The sequence below is a fragment of the Talpa occidentalis genome, unplaced genomic scaffold, assembly GCF_014898055.3.
Source record: "Talpa occidentalis isolate TD23 unplaced genomic scaffold, MPIMG_talOcc4v2.1 talOcc4.5, whole genome shotgun sequence".
Taxonomy (NCBI): Eukaryota; Metazoa; Chordata; class Mammalia; order Eulipotyphla; family Talpidae; genus Talpa; species Talpa occidentalis.
In genome coordinates this window covers 121,060,464-121,078,165 of record NW_023604861.1, presented here as the reverse complement: position 1 = coordinate 121,078,165, position 17,702 = coordinate 121,060,464, and the positions used below count along the sequence as shown (strand labels likewise).

Below are 17,702 nucleotides of genomic sequence, written 5' to 3'. Positions count from 1 at the left end.
TTTTTTTTTTTTTGAAGGTGGGGTTTGAAGTGGGATCCAGAGGAGAGGAAGGAATTTATACAAAAGAAGGGAGATCTACTCAGAGGTCAACTGAGTATTGTAAACATGTAGGACAACCTCATTAATCAAAATGACAAGAGGAAAGAGGCCAGCCTGATAGACTAAAATAAATCTATACAACAGAACCTTCTCCAAAATGCATTTTTATTGTGTTCAGAAAAATATAACAGCCAAGACTTAAGGTGTAGAGAACAAACCACCCTGGAAATAAACTTTGATGAAAAGAAAAGAGTTAAGTTAAAATGAGCATACCTGGGAAATAGAAAGTTTTCCTTTGAGTATTTTAAGCATTATTTAGACTTAATTAAACTCTGCCTTAAGCTTCTGTCTTTAATTAGTTCAAATTCTGAGTCACTGGTGTCTAAGCTTCACTGTACTTTCTAAGTTGGAAGATTTTGGTAAATAGTTACCAAGGCCTTGCTGTTCAGATTTTCTATTCATTTCTCATGTCAAATACTCTATTTTGTTGTCTACCAAACATTTGTCTACCAGAATTCCCCCAGATTTATTCTCTTTTTGCCTTAAAAATGTTGTCTCTAAGAATTTTTTCTTGTACCTACCTGATAGGAGTAAAAATTCTCCAACAAGCCACATGTCCTCATATTGGTTCTGAAAATAAATTTTATCAGAGACTATTTGCCCAAAAAAACCTAATCTAGTATAATCAGTGCCAACCACCAGATGATTAGAGTTAGATGTGCATTAAATACAAGGTACTCAGATGCAAAGTTTTTAAAGTTTGCCTTATTTTTAAGATACTTGTGTCCATTATTATTATTTTTTAAATTTTTTTCTTTTTGCATATAAGAACTGGGGTACAGGCCAGAGGTATGAGGGGTGAGAGGATTCACCAGATACAGAGTGGGGAACAGAACAGGCAGACTGACGGAAATACACTGCTGAGGGGAACAGCGGGCAAGACAGGAGAGGTCTGCCGCGCCATGTGGGTTAACTCTGTGGCTGGGATCAAACTCAGACAGTAGCTGTGATAGTGCTGAGACTTACCTGTAGGCCACCAGAGAGGGCCCATGTGTTCATTATTAAGTAAGTAAGTAAACACTGCAGGTTTTTCAGTCCATATACAGTTAAAGTTTAAAAATGTTAATGCGTAGCAGAAAGCTGTCAGGATTGTTTTAAGAGCAGTTCTGTATATTTCTGTTCTAGTAGGTTTCAGTTTTATTTTTTATTATTTTTTAAGGTGGCTTTGCATCCTTCTGTTACCAAGTTTTAATCATTTGGTCAAGACATGTTCTAGATAGAGATACCTTCATTCACTTTTAACTGTCTTCTCTAACTTTGTGCCCTAAGCTGAGAGGCATAGACATGATGACATAAAAACAAATGTGCAAAATAAAAAAATAATGGTCTCATTTAATACTTTGAGGTGAGTTTATTGAGTCTTTTGGAATATCGTCACTAGTTACTACTTTACTTTAAAAACACTCTAATGTGGATTAGGAAATTTTGTACATAAATTCTTTTTTTTTTTTTTTTTTTCAGTTTTCTTGCACAGACAGTTCTGATCATGAAGCAGACAGACAATTATAGGTCTTTTTTTGGCAGGTGGTAAAATTACACTGTAAAATTATGTTTGCATGCAAGGTATGTTTGAGAACTTGAGCAAGGATTTAGAAATTTCAGTCCAAAAATCACATTGTTGACAATATCCAGATAATTTAGGCATAATTTCTGGCTGATTTGAATGAGTATTTTAGATAGTTTTATAATTTAAGTGTAAAAGATTTCCCAGAGTTTGGATATAGAACTTGTTATGTAATTTTTTTTCCATTAAAGATTTGATTTGTAGTCTAGTTAAAATTACTCCATGGAAGGTTGCAGATTAGGTAAACTTGGAGAACTGGTCTCAAAGCGTTTTATTAAACTTGGTCTAGATCAGATGCCTAGAGTTAAGGGCAGACATCCAGGTTTTAATAAGATTGTCAAAATCTGCCAATGAGATATTTGAAACACATACACATTTGCTAAGCATTTATTTCTCTGTCATTGCCCAAATAATGCTGAGCTTATTAAACAACCATCCATTCTTATTTGAAAAATAAATAATTCAATTTTGTGGTTCAGTTACAACAGCTGAAATGATATTAAGAGATGTTTGTTGCTAGTTAAATATTCCAGTTTAGAGTTTGGAGTTACAACCTGGCCCCTATGCCAGTGTTGAGCGGGCAGAATTTATTTCTCTCCTCTCAGTTACCACATGTCACATCACAGAGAGATGTTGTATTCCTTCAGGATTTGTGACTTGGATCAGGCTTTTCTGGTCTGTTGTTAAATGATACATTATTGAAGAAATCAATGGGGAAAGTCTGAAGACATCCCCTGAGAATCAGGAAAGAGGGGCATGTTCACAGAGTAAGGAATAACATGTTGGCAAGATGGTGGTGCCCTCGCTCTTCATGGCGAAGTAGTTGTAGACTGCAGTTCACACACGCATGTGCAAGTGCAGACACGCAAACACAGAGCAAATTTGTTTCACATTTGGAATGTACTTGAGAGCTAGAAAAGCAGTCATGGATAGAGCTTGCATGCTGATGGAGACTGATGCTGTTGCTCAGGCCAGTGTGAATTTAGGGCATATCCAGTCCTTAAAAGGCGTGGCTCACTCTGTGAACCCAAAGGAATGCACTTGGCAACAGCTGAGTCACAATGGGATGTTCTCCCTGATCTCCAGTGCGCTGAGGTGAATACCCTCAGAATTCCTTGACTCCAGCCAAAGTTTGCATCCATTACGCTTTTCTTTCCTTGCTTGCGCTCTGTCCTTGACTTAATGAAGCCAGAAGAAGCAAAAGAGGAGGATTCTGGTCCTTACTGCCTCAGACCTCTGTGTCTGTGGCCTGTCAGTGGATGCAGCATTCTAGAGTCTTGCTCTAAGCTATCTATGAGGAAAGGTGAAGTTTCAGGACTTGTTGGATCAAATGCAGGAAAAGTATAATAATCTTTGCAATTGAAGTAGTGTGAGCTGCAGTTAATTTTCTCCAGGAATTCAAGAGCTCCAGGACGATTATTCCCAGGTTCAACTTTGCCTCAGCCATCTCCATTGGTCTCCAAGAAAGTCATTTATATCTTTATAACTTACCCTCTTCTATTCCCCCCACCTCTTCTGTGGCCATCTCAGCTTAGGGCCCTAGCTTTCCTTGGTTAGTGTCCTCAAAGCATCCTGGCCTGGAGGTTAGAGGCACATTTGTACTCCCAGATAATAACTGCAGTAACAAAACCCATGACAGTGATGGAATAATCTTTATTGTACTCTTAATAGGTACAGGCACTGTGATCAGCACTTGGAGTATTTCTATGAGGTTTGTTCTCTTATTTCCCTTATTTTAGAAATGAGGAAATAGAGGCTCAGAGAGATGAAAGATTGTTTCTCAAGTCACAGTCTGTAAGTGGTAGAGCCCAGTTTTAAAACTGATCTGTCTTCCTCTGTAAGTCAAGCCTTTAATCAGAAGGAAGATAATAATGGTCAGAATAGACAGAAGCAAATCATTCATTTAAGGAGAGCTGCTATTTAGTCTATAGAAAAGATCGGCTGACTCTGCAGTGGCTCTAGAATTGCCGCTGCTTTTATATTGGGTCACCCAAAATTTATTTTTAATAGCCCATTTCCCAAAATAAAAGTGATTCTTACCTACCTGGGAGAGTTGCCACTCAGACTCCTTATTATGCCTTTATTTACCCCGCTTCCACATGCATTTCAACACTCACACTAGGGTGTTTAATGAAATAAATGGAATTGTATGCATTTAAGGAGAGCTGCTATCATCATATCATTTGAAATGATGTCCAAAAAACCCCAGGAAATTTAGGATTAAAATAAGGGCAGTTTTAAAGGACACACCTCTTGGAAACCTAGGACTTAATTCAGTAATTTTTGCTCCACATAGTTGTAGATTAAAAAAAAAAAAGAATCATGACAGTCTCAGTAAAATTGAGTTTGTAGCGATCTTTCAATGGCTCTCTTGTTTTCCTCCCCATTTTTTAAGAAACAATTTTTATTAGTTAGTTGCTTATGTGCAGTTGCCAGGAAAGTTTTATATATATACATATTTTTGGTAAGATTTATTTTTATACAAGAACTGATGTATGGCCAGAGGTGCAGGAGAGTGAGAGGATTCACCAGAGACAGAGTAGAGAGCAGAACAGGCAGATGTACTGAAATACACTGCTCAGGGGAGCATCTGGCAAGACAGGAGAGGTCGCCTGTGCCATGTAGGTCACCTCCCGGGCTGGGATTGAACTCGGCCTGCAGTGGCTGCTGATAGCTTTGTAGTGCACCACCAGGGAGGCCCTGAAAGTTACTCAGTTAGAATATAGTCTTGCATGTTTGACTCATCAACAGTTGACTTATTGATGACTCTATAAGCTGACGATTCTCTTGCTTCCACAAACACACCCCCACTTGAAGTGCTTTGGAAGCTGTCATGGAAAAAACTCACCAGTACTCCAGATGCTGCATCTAACATTTAGGTTAGAAAATGATGGGGGGGGGGGGACAAACTCCTACATAACAGATCCTTTAGGAAAGAATGTTGAGGAAGTCATAGTTTGCTAGGTTTCCTCTATAATCTTCAGATGGTAGCATGCCTAAAATGTTACTTTTTTGGTGTACCATGCTTGAGATTTCAATAATCAGAGACTCACTTTAATTAATAAGCATTTTTTAGAATTGTCTGTCTGTCTGTCTCTCTCTCTCACTCACACACACACACACACACACACAAACACACACACACATATTAATTCCTTAAAATAGTGCATTGCTGATTTGGAGTTTTGCCTGTGAGCATGTATGATAGATTGCTTCAAAGGGGAGTGCCTGGGTGTGGGAGCAGGGTAAGTTTCACAGGGCTGGAGTGTAGGATGGTATCAGTATCCTGAATATATCAGGGAGGTGGGTGCAAGGAAGTGAGTGTGGAGGAGTGAATGGAAGAGACCCGGGATCCTGGGGATCCAGACCTCCCAAAATACAAATAACAATATAAGCCAGTGTTACCTCAATTAAAAAAAATAACCACCTGTACACACACACACACACACACACACACACTATCTCTCTCTCACTCTTATATAAATGCAGTGTGAGTGATGTTCAATCATTTCCAGGACTTATTTGTCCCTTTGGGAGTAATAACCATGCCCTTAACTTTTCTTGTACATGTGCCCTGTGACCTTTGGTCTTTCATAGTTTATTTGCAAGGGCTCCAGAAAGGAAGTAGGAAAACAAAGAGGAAAAGTCTCAAACGTCTTCCTCTTACCACTTTTTTTAGCAATTCTGAGCAAAATTAGTGTAGACATACCATGTAAATTTTGAAGATTTAGGAAAGTGTCCTCTGTTATCCTCAAGATCCTGACCCTCTTCTCCAGTTCTGTAGTATTTTTTACATTTTACATTTTTTACATTGTTGAATTTCTACCACTGAGCTGCAATGAAGTTGGGTACAAATAGCCTGAAGAGGTTGAAAATACCTGTTGTTTCTTATCAGTGACTGACATGTACTTTGTGTCTACTCTATGCCAAATGAATAACTATAAGAAAATGAAAATCAAAATCAACAAAAATCTATGAACCAGAGACACTTTTGGGGGGGTGGGTGGAGGGAGGGGAAGGATTGGGGTCAAAATGGGGGGGTTGAAATTGTATGGGGAATATAAAAATAAAATTTATTATAAAAAAAAAAGTTAGCACAGGGTCGTGAGGAAGTTAGATGTGGAACAGGCGATATACTGACCTAATCTATAGGTCCGTATTCTCTCTAGAGATACCAAACCAGCAGAGGGGGTGTGTGTGGAGGGAGTGAGGGATAGGGGTGGAGAGAAAGAAGGAGGGAGGAAGAGAGGAAGAGATAAGCTTTAAGGATTTGGCTAACATGATTGGGAGGCTGACAAGTCCAGGATCTGATTCCAAGGCAGTCTGCTGGGAAAACTTCCTTCCTTGCAGGAGATCATTCTTTTTTCCTCTTAAAACTGTAAACTCTTTGGATGAACCCACCCACTTTCTGGAGCATGATCTGCTTTACTCAAAGTCTGCTAAAATTAGCCATCACAGCCAAAGTGATGTCCCCAGGTTCTGCTGACAAGCGGTAGATATACCAGTGAACCCAGGTCTCCGCCTCCAGCATCCTTTGCACCTTTCACTGGGATAGCACCTTACTTCATTTGGTTGTTCTGTAGTGTCTAGAAGAGCTGTCAGTCTGTTGGAAAGAGTGAAAATTCACATTTGAACCAAAAGGGTAGGAAGGAGAGTGGATTTGGAAGCACAGGTGCTGGAGGAATTGAATCGGGGAAACGCTAATTGGGGCAGCATTTGTAGAGTGACACAGTCGGGCAGAGCTTGGACTGGCATGGGACTTTGAAGGGAAAGAGACCACCAGATGTGCCTGCTCAGCAGTTTGGACTTGGCTTGGACCTGAGTCAGTGGCGCATATTCCTTCCATGTTTCCTTTGGAAAGTGGACCTCTTGAAGGCAGGGCTGTACCTAACTTACCCTCTCATTCGCCTATGCAGTCTTATATATTAAACTTATTTCAGAATAAATAGGCTGCAGCAGATATGGCATCCATCAGGCGGGATGCCTTTGCAGTGGTTTCCTGAGGGCCTGAGCAGTGTCTTCTCCTCTGGGTGCTGTCTTGATGCACCTTGTGTGTCACTGCAGGTTGGGGGCCTCTCATTTGCTGATCACCGACCCGGGGAGACCTGATGTGACTCTGTCAGAGTCAGAAGAGCAACTGGTAGCTTGCAGTATTGACTCTATTCAGTTTTTAATTTTGTTTAATGCTTTTTCACCACATTCTGCCCTAGAACTCTTTCCTCTGGCTAAATATAAGAAAACGAAAACAGGTTGTGATTTTGACAATCGATGACCAGGTTTATTTGGGGAGGTAGATTTTGGCTGAAATTGTTTTTCTCACTTATGCGCACACCCCTGATTTCTTGATTGTTAAGAGACCAGGTAGGGACAGGGACAGTTGGTGCCCTGCCTCTGAAGCCCATTTGAAAAACAGACTCCTCCATCATGAAAGGTGATGCCCTAGATCTTGACAGATTTATTCTGAAGTGTAATTTCTAATCCATACTGTACATTCATTTTACTATTACATGAAAAGTCGATCTGGTTTTTGTTGGTTGATGCCAGGCTTTATTATCTTTCTGCTTCAGCGGATACTCCTGTGGTCTCTGAAGAGAAGGGGCCCTGTTACCGACTGGTCAGTTCCGGAAGGCAGTGTATGCACCCTCTGTCTGTTCATCTCACCAAGCAGCTCTGCTGTTGTAGTGTGGGCAAGGCCTGGGGCCCACACTGTGAGAAATGTCCCCTTCCAGGCACAGGTAAGACAAGCTCACTTACATTTCCAGCCACATGAGCACATGGCACGGCTTGATCACCTGGTCACTCTGCACTTACTGTAACTAGACCTTGTGTGGGTCGACTCAGTTTATTCCTTTATTGAACATATGCTTGTGCTTAATTTCTCCAGTTGGAAATGGAGGGAATTGTATTTATGACTATAATTAGGCTATGAAGTTCTCTTGAGAAATTTGAGGGAAAACTGAGTAAGAAGTTGATTATTTTTCATTTGGTATTAATTGCTTAATGCCCTGAAAGAGTGAACTTATGTATATGCCTTACTTCTTTCAAGGAGTCACCAACTTCTCCAGCATGGCCAAGTAGAGTTAAATGGGGGAGAAGGAAACATACCCTGCAAATATTGGGGCTTGCTATTATCAAAGAAGTGGCCCACTTTGGCTGGCATGGGGTGGGTGTATAAAAGTCTACTCATTTGTTTCTTTGATAAATACTTCCCACTAGGGAAGTACCATTTAATGTGTTAGATCTGTAATTAACAACTGCAGCTGTCACTTTAAGTATATATTTAAATATCTGATCTACCTTTGCTGGTAGATAGGATCAGAAATAACTGGTAAAGCAGAGGATGGTGTAATATTGATGGTATATAGGTAGTCTAGATTTTTTAGAAGTTTACAGAGGGCCCTAGTGTCCTCCTGTGGGATCTTATCCATTCATTAAAAAAATTTTTTTTGATTACATTATCAACATTTCTCTTTAAGTTCAAGGTTAATAATCCTTCCATGAGGCATAAATCAAGATGGTAAATATAACACAGGAGATTCCTCCACCAGATAAAATCATTAAGTTAAAAAGTAATACTAAATATTGATACTTTGCACTTAACCCTTTCTTGGTTATTGTGATTTTCATTAAAATTTTTTCATTAATACTTCAAATATCAGCCAGAACAACATGTTTTTTTTTTTTTTCCCCTGGAACTTTCTGTTCTTTCAAGTAAAAATTGTGTTTCATAATAAAATGTTGAAGAATGGGCTTCCACCGTGGAATGTTTGGCCCTTAGAAAAATAGTATATTAGTTAGCATGCTTTAAGGAGTATGTTAGAGTTTCCTTTTTATTGAGAATTAATTTTAGATCCAGAACATTTAATAGGATATCACTTATTCAGTGAAAGTGAGACATGACTTATTTCACTTTCAGTTTTAACAGTAGAAATAAAAATGCTGGCCATCAGCACCTTGGTGCCTGCCTTTGGTGACGTGCCTTCAACACCAACGCCAAAGGGACTAGGTGGATTTTCCCTCCTGAGGCCATGCATTGCCTTGCTGCCCTTGTCTTTCCCTTTGCTTGCTCCGGGGGGGAGGAGGGGGGGGTGTGCAATGGAGGTTGACAAATCACCTGAGTCCAATTTCTGTTTTGCTTTGATTTCTTTTTATGCATGCAAAACCACTTTCCTGGTAAGGACAGCATCCAGGGCACAGAAAATCCCCTTGTCCTTTGGATAATGAAACCAGCTGCTCAGGGTCAGACTGTGCCCACTGGCCATTCCTTTCCTTGAAAATAACTGCATTCTGACTTGGCATTGCAATTTTCCTTGATTTCTCACCCTCTTTAGCATGTCTTGACTTTGCTCGATTGCTTCTCATTACCCTGAGAATCTCACCTCACAATCAATTCCCCTTCCCAGTTCTTCCTAACTGACCTTTTTCTGTCAGCGGAGAAATTCCGTTCTGGCAGAGTCCTTTGGGTTCACCAACCAGAAACAAGCTATGAAGATTTCAGCATCTCATTTCCCTGAATAGTGATTTCTCTTTTATAACTTTATTACTTGTCATCTGACTTAGACATTACTAATTTCCTTGTTAAAAGCTAATAAAACTCTATACTAAAGCAGCAAGGAAAGAAGAAAGCCTGATTTTTGCTGCTGTGGCAGTGCCCCCGCCATGAGATATATATAAGAAATATAGTATCTTCTCTGTAAAAGTCTAATATATAACAAATGAAAAAAATTATTGGAAGGAAATACCTCAGAATATATAACTGCCTATTTGGGGGCTGAAAGTAAATATATTACATAACTTCTATACATAATATAAAGTATGATTATATGGTATCTCTTAGTTCATTGTTTTTATATATATGATATATAAAATGTATGATCTATATAAAATTCTGATTGGGTAGGATAAAAGTTAGCAGGTAGAAATTGTTTAGTAAAAGAAATGTTTTTTTTCTGTAAATATGCAAGTTTAACAGAAATTCAAGCATTTTGCATCTGTTTTTGAAGTTTTTAAATGTAACTATATTAGCGATGATTTATTAAGACATATTCATCATGATATGTTCCTCTGTATAAGTTTGCACTTTTAGATTTTTAAAAGGAATATTTTCCCATCCCAAATCTAGCTGCTTTTAAGGAAATCTGTCCTGGTGGAATGGGTTATACGGTTTCTGGCGTTCATAGACGCAGGCCAATCCATCACCATGTAGGTAAAGGACCTGTATTTGTCAAGCCAAAGAACACTCAACCTGTTGCTAAAAGTACTCATCCTCCACCTCTCCCAGCCAAGGAAGAGCCGGTGGAGGCCCTGACTATCTCCCGGGAACACGGGCCAGGAGTGGCGGAGCCAGAAGGTGAGAGGGGAACTGGATTGTGACCTTAGTCATCTGTCTCTGTGTCTTTGGTTTACTTTCGCTGTTCACACCCTTCTAGAAATAGAGGCTTTCAGCCTTGACATTACTGACATTTCAGGGTGGATAATTCCTTGGTGTGGAGGAGGCCGCTTTATCTATTGGAGGATGTTTAGAATCATCTAGATGCCAGTAGCACTCTCTTCTCTCTAGTTGTTAAACCCAAAATGTGTCCAGACATAGCCAAATGGCCCCTGGGATAGAAGGGGCAAAATCACTCCCATCAGGAGTGAAAAATCATTTTACTCTTGCATCAGAGTAAAGTGGACCTAGTAGGAAACAGTGGCCCAGGGTTATCTTAGGATGCTGTCTTGATCTTTGAGGACTCTTTTTTTCTTGGTGTTTATTCTTGGAGGGTGATTAATATCCTTCAGGGAATAGCCCAGATTCCTCTCTGCATCTAGAGGAGCATTTAATGAATACATATTTACTTTATAAAGTGGAATGCATGCTTGAAAGGTTAAAAAATCAATGACCTTCCATGAAAGAGTCCAGCAGGCAGTCAGGGGAAGGAGAGGTGATGCAAAGGGAGATAGGAGCACACTGACGGGATTTGTAGGTCACCTCGTGTAGTTCTTGATTCACATTTTGAGAAACTGACTTCAAGAAGCAGAACTTGCCTGATGTCCTGCAGAGAGAATGTGGCTGGATTAAGGAACACGTTTTTCCAAGCAAGTGGTGGGAATGCAGAGACAGTGACTGACTGTTCCTCCAGCATTTGACAGAGAATTACCTCTTTGTCTCATCATATAAACCACATATCAAGACTTGGAGTATTTTTGTTCCTGTGAAACTTTTCTACCTGGATTGGTGGACCAAAAGTCTGAGATTTGTATGGAATATGTATTTGCTCTAATGATGTTCCCAAAGGCTTTTCACAGTAGATTCTTAGGTCACAATTCTCTTTATGGAATTTGTGAAGGGGAAAAAGGTGCCCACCTGAGGAGTGGCGAGCAAGCTGGCAAGGTCTCCTTCCTGGTAAGGAGGTCTTTGTTCAGAACCTCGAGCCTTTGTGTGTTCCTGCCTGGTTCACTCCATTCTTTGACTTGCTTTACCTTTTCTCCAGTCAGGCAGAGCAGGTGGGACCATAAGTGGTCTTGAGCAGTTTGCTTCTGTCCACTTGGGGTGTCATGGCCAGATGTTTGCAGCTATGTAGCCTCTGCACAGGCAGGAGGAAATGGACTCATGTCCAGATTCTGCCTCCAGAGTTTCTTGGTGGTGAGTTAGACAGGATTGGTGGTTAACTGCCTTTTCCACTATAGGAATATTTCAGCAGTGGCTATTATTTATCCGGCATCCTAGTTGTTTTCAGGTGTGAATGTATCTACCAAACTTGCGTACTCATGTTTGTGGAGACAGTGGCTCAAGAGAAAAAGCATAATGAATACTGACTTAAGACTTGAGAACTAATACTCAGGACTAATTTATGAAAAGCAAGTCTTTTAAAAATGCAAAAGCATCACCACCTCTATCCCATAATAATGTTCACGACTGTGTGATGCTGTTTTTTCAACATGTTGATATCAAACTCAAACTGGACTTTATTGACTTGGGATGATTTTCATGAGCCACTTAGCATGTCTTCCCGAAAATACAGAGCACGTAGGCCATCAAGGCTGTGATGCCCATGCTTATGTGTCTCACTGAAATAAGTGGCATCCTTTTTAAAACATCAATGTCAAAATATTTTAAACAATATTATGTTCAGGGTAAGTATATGACTAGTTAATGAAAATGTTTTCTTATGGGAGTTCCACAAAATTGAGATGCATCATAATAGAATGTACCTGGAAGTGTTGTCTCCTTTAACACTTTTAGGTAATGGGAATTTGAAAACAACATCCCATCTGCCCCATGAACTCCTGTGGTTATGGATGGCATAGCACAGAGAGCTTTCCCTTGTCAGTCATATGTAAGCTTTTCCAAAATAGTAAATCACTGTAATTCTGTATGTGATTTTCCTTGGTTCTTACTCCATTTGAAGAGATACTGGATTTTTATTGCTTAAAAAATGAAATATTATTTAATGAATTGAATTGCATTAATGTCCTTTTCTCTTTTCTGGTTTCAGTGGCAACTATACCACCTGAGAAGGTAATTTATTCATTGTTTGCAAGTTTTGTGCTCAAAGAATCCAGAATAAAAGAAAGTAGAATTTTAGAGTAAAAGCACCCAACAAAGAAAGAGTGTTCTGTTTCTCTGGAGAGTGGAGTAGTTTGCACAGACTCGTAACTCCTGGGCAGCATTTCTAAACATCAGTGATATCAGTCCTTTACAATTTTGTTGATTTTGAATTTAATTCTGGATGGTTCATCTAGAATTATCTAGATCATCTAGCATGTGAGTGGACTGGCCAACTCCCTGACAACCCCATCTTACTTCAGTTTAGTTATTTTCTATTTCTGATGGGGTTTGTGGTAATTCTCATTAAGAATCAGAAAGAGGGGCTTTTACTGCAATTTATTTGGAGAGGAGGCAGTGGGGAAATGCAGTCACAGTCTTCGTGGTCTTGACACCTTGCGCAGGGATCATAATAGTAAAGACTGATGAAGAGAAAACAGGACTGGGGAATTACTGTGAAAGGATATGGGTGAAGGAACAGCAAGAGGTCAGTTAGGGGAGCATGGGAGACCTAGAGAGGTCTTGGGCTGCTTTGGGAGGTTTGAAATACCAAACTGAAGTTGTAATTGTTGGAGAAATACTGGACCCTACTTGTCCAGTGGCATTGATTAGGAAGTTGGCTGCCCCGTGCTGATGTGTCTCTAAACCACAGGAGTGAATTAACTGCTCCTTGCACGCACCCACCATGAGTTGTAGGGAATGGGATGTGATTGAGACTGATTGAGATCACTTTTAATTGGTTATTGAAAGCTAGTCTCTTTTCTTCAGAAAAGGGATGGTGGGGGGATAGAACAAGTGGTCAGTATTTCTGAGAGATGACTCACAGCATTGTTATTGAAATAGGAAGAAGAAGCTTGAGAGACCAAGTAAATCCCAATAACCTGCGTAAGAGTCTAGACTAGTGTAGTGGGAGCTATGAATATGAAAAAGGATGAGCAAATATAAGGACTAGTGCAGGTGGGCAGGGCTTGAAATAAGAAACGTAAGAGGGGAGACTGCAAAGTGACTTTGAGTGGAATGGGTAACTCTACCATGACATTGACAGAAATGATGTTGAAATGAGAGTCTGGACAGTTTTGGAGCTAATGGATTGGATGTGTTTGTGGAATATCTAAATGGAATTACCTGTAAGCCCTCAGCATTACATTAGATCTAGCAGAAAAGGTGGTAATTAAAACCAGTAGAGCAAAATAAAAGAAGACAGGCCAGTGGAGTGAGCTTTCTGGAAGGTGACAGTAATTCAGGCAAGAGAGGGAGTGTGTAGGGTAAGAGTGACCAGGTGACTTGAAGTGGTGTGAGCTCTCTGACCCCACGCTGCGGTGGGCGAGGCCACAGCTCTGGAAGTAGCCCATGTGTTTAGTCTGCGTGAGCCCAAAGGAGTGGAAACTGGGAGCTAAACTGTGGGTTACAAACTTTCTTTGCTTGTGGATCAGGGCACGGGACTGGACAACAGGACAAGTGAGGAAGTCCTCGTGTTCCTTCAAGTCCCCATTTTCCTGTTCTGCTTGGTTACTGCTGTTGTGAGGGCTGGTGGTATAAAATTATTAGAAGTGAGGTGTGTGGCTTAAAGTGTTTTAATGTCTTGGGTGTTCTTTGCTATAACACATCTGCTGTATCCATTATTTAATCTGCAAAGTGTGGTTGGTCTTCTCACTAGCACAGAAACAAAGGTGAATGAGGTGATGTTTGAGTCCTCCTTTGGGGTTAGTTTTGCCTCATTCAGGCCAAACAAGGCATTTGTTTAAAGGGCATGAAGGGACAATTTGCTTTGGGCCTCTGGAGATGGGGGAGGGTTTGTGCACAGATTAGTTCTGCTGAGAAAACTGAAGTGCTTGCCATAGTAGTGACAAAGTAATAATTCATTTTTAAAAAATCCACATAATTACACATAATTGTCTAATATCCTGTGATGTTTTGTTGCCTAAGAGTATGATTAAATAAAAATTGCATCCTGTGGAAAGCTGAAAACATTTCCTATTTCAATTTTCTCTTTTGTTCTAATACCACCATCCAGGAAATATCTTCATTGGATCAAGAGAGAACCAAACTTGAGCCTGGTCAACCCCAGCTCTCTCCAGGCATTTCAACTATTCATCTGCATCCACAATTTCCAGGTAGCTTATGTTGATCTGTGCTGTTTGATTAAGATAGAATTTTTTGTCTCTAATTTTAAAGTTTAATCATTGGAATTCACTAGTTAAATTAATTATGAAAACTTTGCTTACATTAATGTATTAGTATAACGTTAGTGTAAGTATGGTAGTATGAAGTATTACAATGATTAAGTTTTTCACTCTTTTCTGTGGTTCAGAGTATTACATATATTACTGGGACATTTCTGAGGGTCATTGTTTGATGGAAGGGTCATTTTTCTTGACTCCTGAATTGCTCTCATATTTTTACTAAATGTTGAAACAAGTGGAGCAGATTAGTACCATGAGCTTTAGGGAACAATAAATTCTTAATCCCTGAGAGTGACTGTGATATAACATTAGGCTACAATACGCTTTCATTTTGAAATGGAATTTCGATGCACATGACAAGCTTTCATTGTCTTTTTATTCTCTTCTTACTTGTACAGTAGTGATTGAAAAAACATCGCCACCCGTGCCTGTGGAAGTAGCTCCTGAAGTGTCAACCTCAAGTGCCAGCCAAGTGATCGCACCTACTCAAGTGACAGGTGGGTGCAGTACCTGTGCTATGGGGTCCCCAGAGGAAACATGACAGGATTATATTATGTGTGGTTGTTTCATGGCAGGTTTTGTCATAATTGCAAAATTTGAAAGTAATATAAATATTGTTAAAAAGGAGGCATGTTTAAATTATGATACCCATGCCGTGGAATGTCACATGGCTATTAATGTTTTAAAAGAATATTTAATGTCATGAGATACAATTATAGAATATTTTAAAATACAGAACGCAATGTAAGGATTCCAGTTGTATTTTTTTAAATGTCTACAAACACAAAAAATACATCCAGTGTTTAGCACTTACCAGTAAATAGGATCCTGGATAATCTCTATGCTCTTCAATATTTATATTTTATATATTTTCAAAATTATCTATTATATACATGTTATTTTAATCATTAGTAACAAATTATAAAAATGTATAATAATTTTTGAAACACATTAACAGTCTGAAAGAATATCCGTAATGTATAGTGACCTCTAATAAATCAGCAATAAAAATCCTATTAGAAAAAATGGGTTAATGATATAATCAGTTAACTCATAAGTAAAACAATAATAAGAGGCATGCAATAGGAAATTTCACCTTCTCTGGCAAAGTTCTACAAATTGAAATAAAATAATTCTTTTCAAATTAGTATTTAATTTTTATATTAGTGTGAAGTTGAAATTCTCATAACAGCGTCAAAAGGAGTATCGCTGGTTCAGCTTTTCTGGAAAGCACATGCTGACAGTATGCATGAAGAAATTTAGAAAAAGTCTAGAACTTTGGACCCAGTGATCCTATTTCAAGATATCTAGTGTAAGAAAATAATATCCCCAAAGATTGTAATAATAACTATATAAATGAATACTTACCATAGCACTGAATATAATAGAGGAAAGATAAAAATGACCTAAACATTTAACTGTGGGAAATAGATAATTATGTTACATCTATATTTTGGAATGTTATGCTGCCACCAACACAGAATTTTTGAGTTTTTATTAAGAGCTTTCAAAAAATGGTCACAAAATATTGTTAAATTCAAGATGAACTAAATAGAAGTTGAAAGATAGACACTAATATGCCATTTATATTAAAAGACAATACACTAAAAATGTATGAGAAATTCTAGAAGAAAATACACCAGTTATTAGCAGTGATTTTTTTTTATAGTGGAATTGGAATGATTTTTGTGTTTTGTACATTCCACATATACTAAGTGGAAAATACTTTCTTAATTAATCTCACATAGAAACATCATGATTTAAGTTCATGATAACATTACAGGATAAGATTGGCACATAGCAGGAGAAGCTAATAGAGTAGTTTGCACCCCCCATTAGAATATTGCCTCCTCAGAAATAGTGTATGCATCATTTCAAATAAATGTGTTTGATATATTAATGAGCTCCATCATGATCATTTCACAATGCATATATATATATCAAAACATCAAGTTGTATACCTTAATTATATACAATTCTTATGTAAAAATGAAACAACCCAGAACTTCATCAGAACTACAGGTTTAAGATCTTACATAGCTGAATCAAGGTAAACCAGGAAACTGTTATTACGAAGCACCTGTGTCCCAAGGTGAAAGGCAGGTGACCATGTTGGGCACAGTCACATCATGTACTCATGTCATGCCTCATGCAGCGATATCCTGAAGGGTTATTTACGCCAGAGCAAGGGCCCTCCCCACAGATGCTGCAAGTCTTCTCTTTGGTTTTACAGTAAATGCTCAGTAAAGGTATACAGAAATGTTAGCTATTCTAAGTATTTCTGAGTGATATGTAAAATGATAGTGATATTAAAAAAAAAAAACAGCTCTGACTAATGTTGCTGTACTCCATTGTCAAATGTGTCTACCCACTTTTTTTTTTTTTTTAAACACATTTGGAGGAGACTGCTGTGCGCTGTAAGGCATAGTCATGGTCAGCAAGGATCTTCTCATAGTTTAACAAAACCTTAAAAAGACAAATTGCAGCAGTTACATTGCAATTCACTAGTTCTTTCAGTTACCCTATTTCTATTCTCCCATATGAAGACTCACTTTAGTTTTGTGCCTTTTCAATAATGACTAACTTCAGTGAAAAGACCTCCTACAAACTAGCTTTGTAGAGGTTTAATTAAGTTGGGCTCAATAAATGCATTTTTGTAATTTATGCAGCTGTGTGAGGAATAACAGATTAAAATTTCAACTGAACTACGAAACCGAAAAAAATGAAAGCCACGCTGTATGAAATGGTTAGAAGACAGCTTAATTTGAGTTTGGCAGAAACACAGGGCTAACATCTGCTATCACATGGTTGAAACACGAACATTTCCTTCCAGGAGACAAGTGACACCGAAATTCTATTTTCATACAGCATTTGAAGGTGTTCCCCCTTCCTATGGAAAAAGAATATTTCTGGAACAATCCATGAGGAGAAACATAATAGGTTTTTAATTAGAATAGTTTGCAACTTTGGAGCTCACTATGACCAGTAATCCATACTAGAACAAGAAGACTGCTTTGTATCAAGTTTAATCTAAATCAAAATATAGATGTTCCCATTGGTTTGATATGCAAGCCAGACATGGAGATTGAAGCAGCGAATGGATTAATTCTCTCAGGAATATTATGCAATGTTTATTTTCCCCTAAAACAGAGAGGAGGTATTTTTTCCCATAAGTTGAAGAAAAGGATAGAAAAATAAGTAGGAGACTAAAATAAATAAAATCCATTCCACATTGCTTAGTGGTGACATATTTTTGATGGGGACTTTGGAAACAGCCTTTTTAGATTTTGTCATATACATTCTGACATGTAATAATTATGAAGGGAGC

At 38.6% G+C, this 17,702-nt stretch overlaps 1 protein-coding gene across 1 annotated transcript in view; it reads left to right on the top strand.

The window, feature by feature from the left end:
* LTBP1 (latent transforming growth factor beta binding protein 1) overlaps positions 1-17,702 on the top strand; it is a 333,365-nt gene that overhangs the window by 215,933 nt on the left and 99,730 nt on the right. The window contains 5 exon segments of the mRNA XM_037528248.2: positions 7,231-7,398; positions 9,786-10,013; positions 12,142-12,164; positions 14,206-14,305; positions 14,773-14,871. Of these exon segments, the coding sequence (XP_037384145.1) occupies positions 7,231-7,398; positions 9,786-10,013; positions 12,142-12,164; positions 14,206-14,305; positions 14,773-14,871 (618 nt within the window).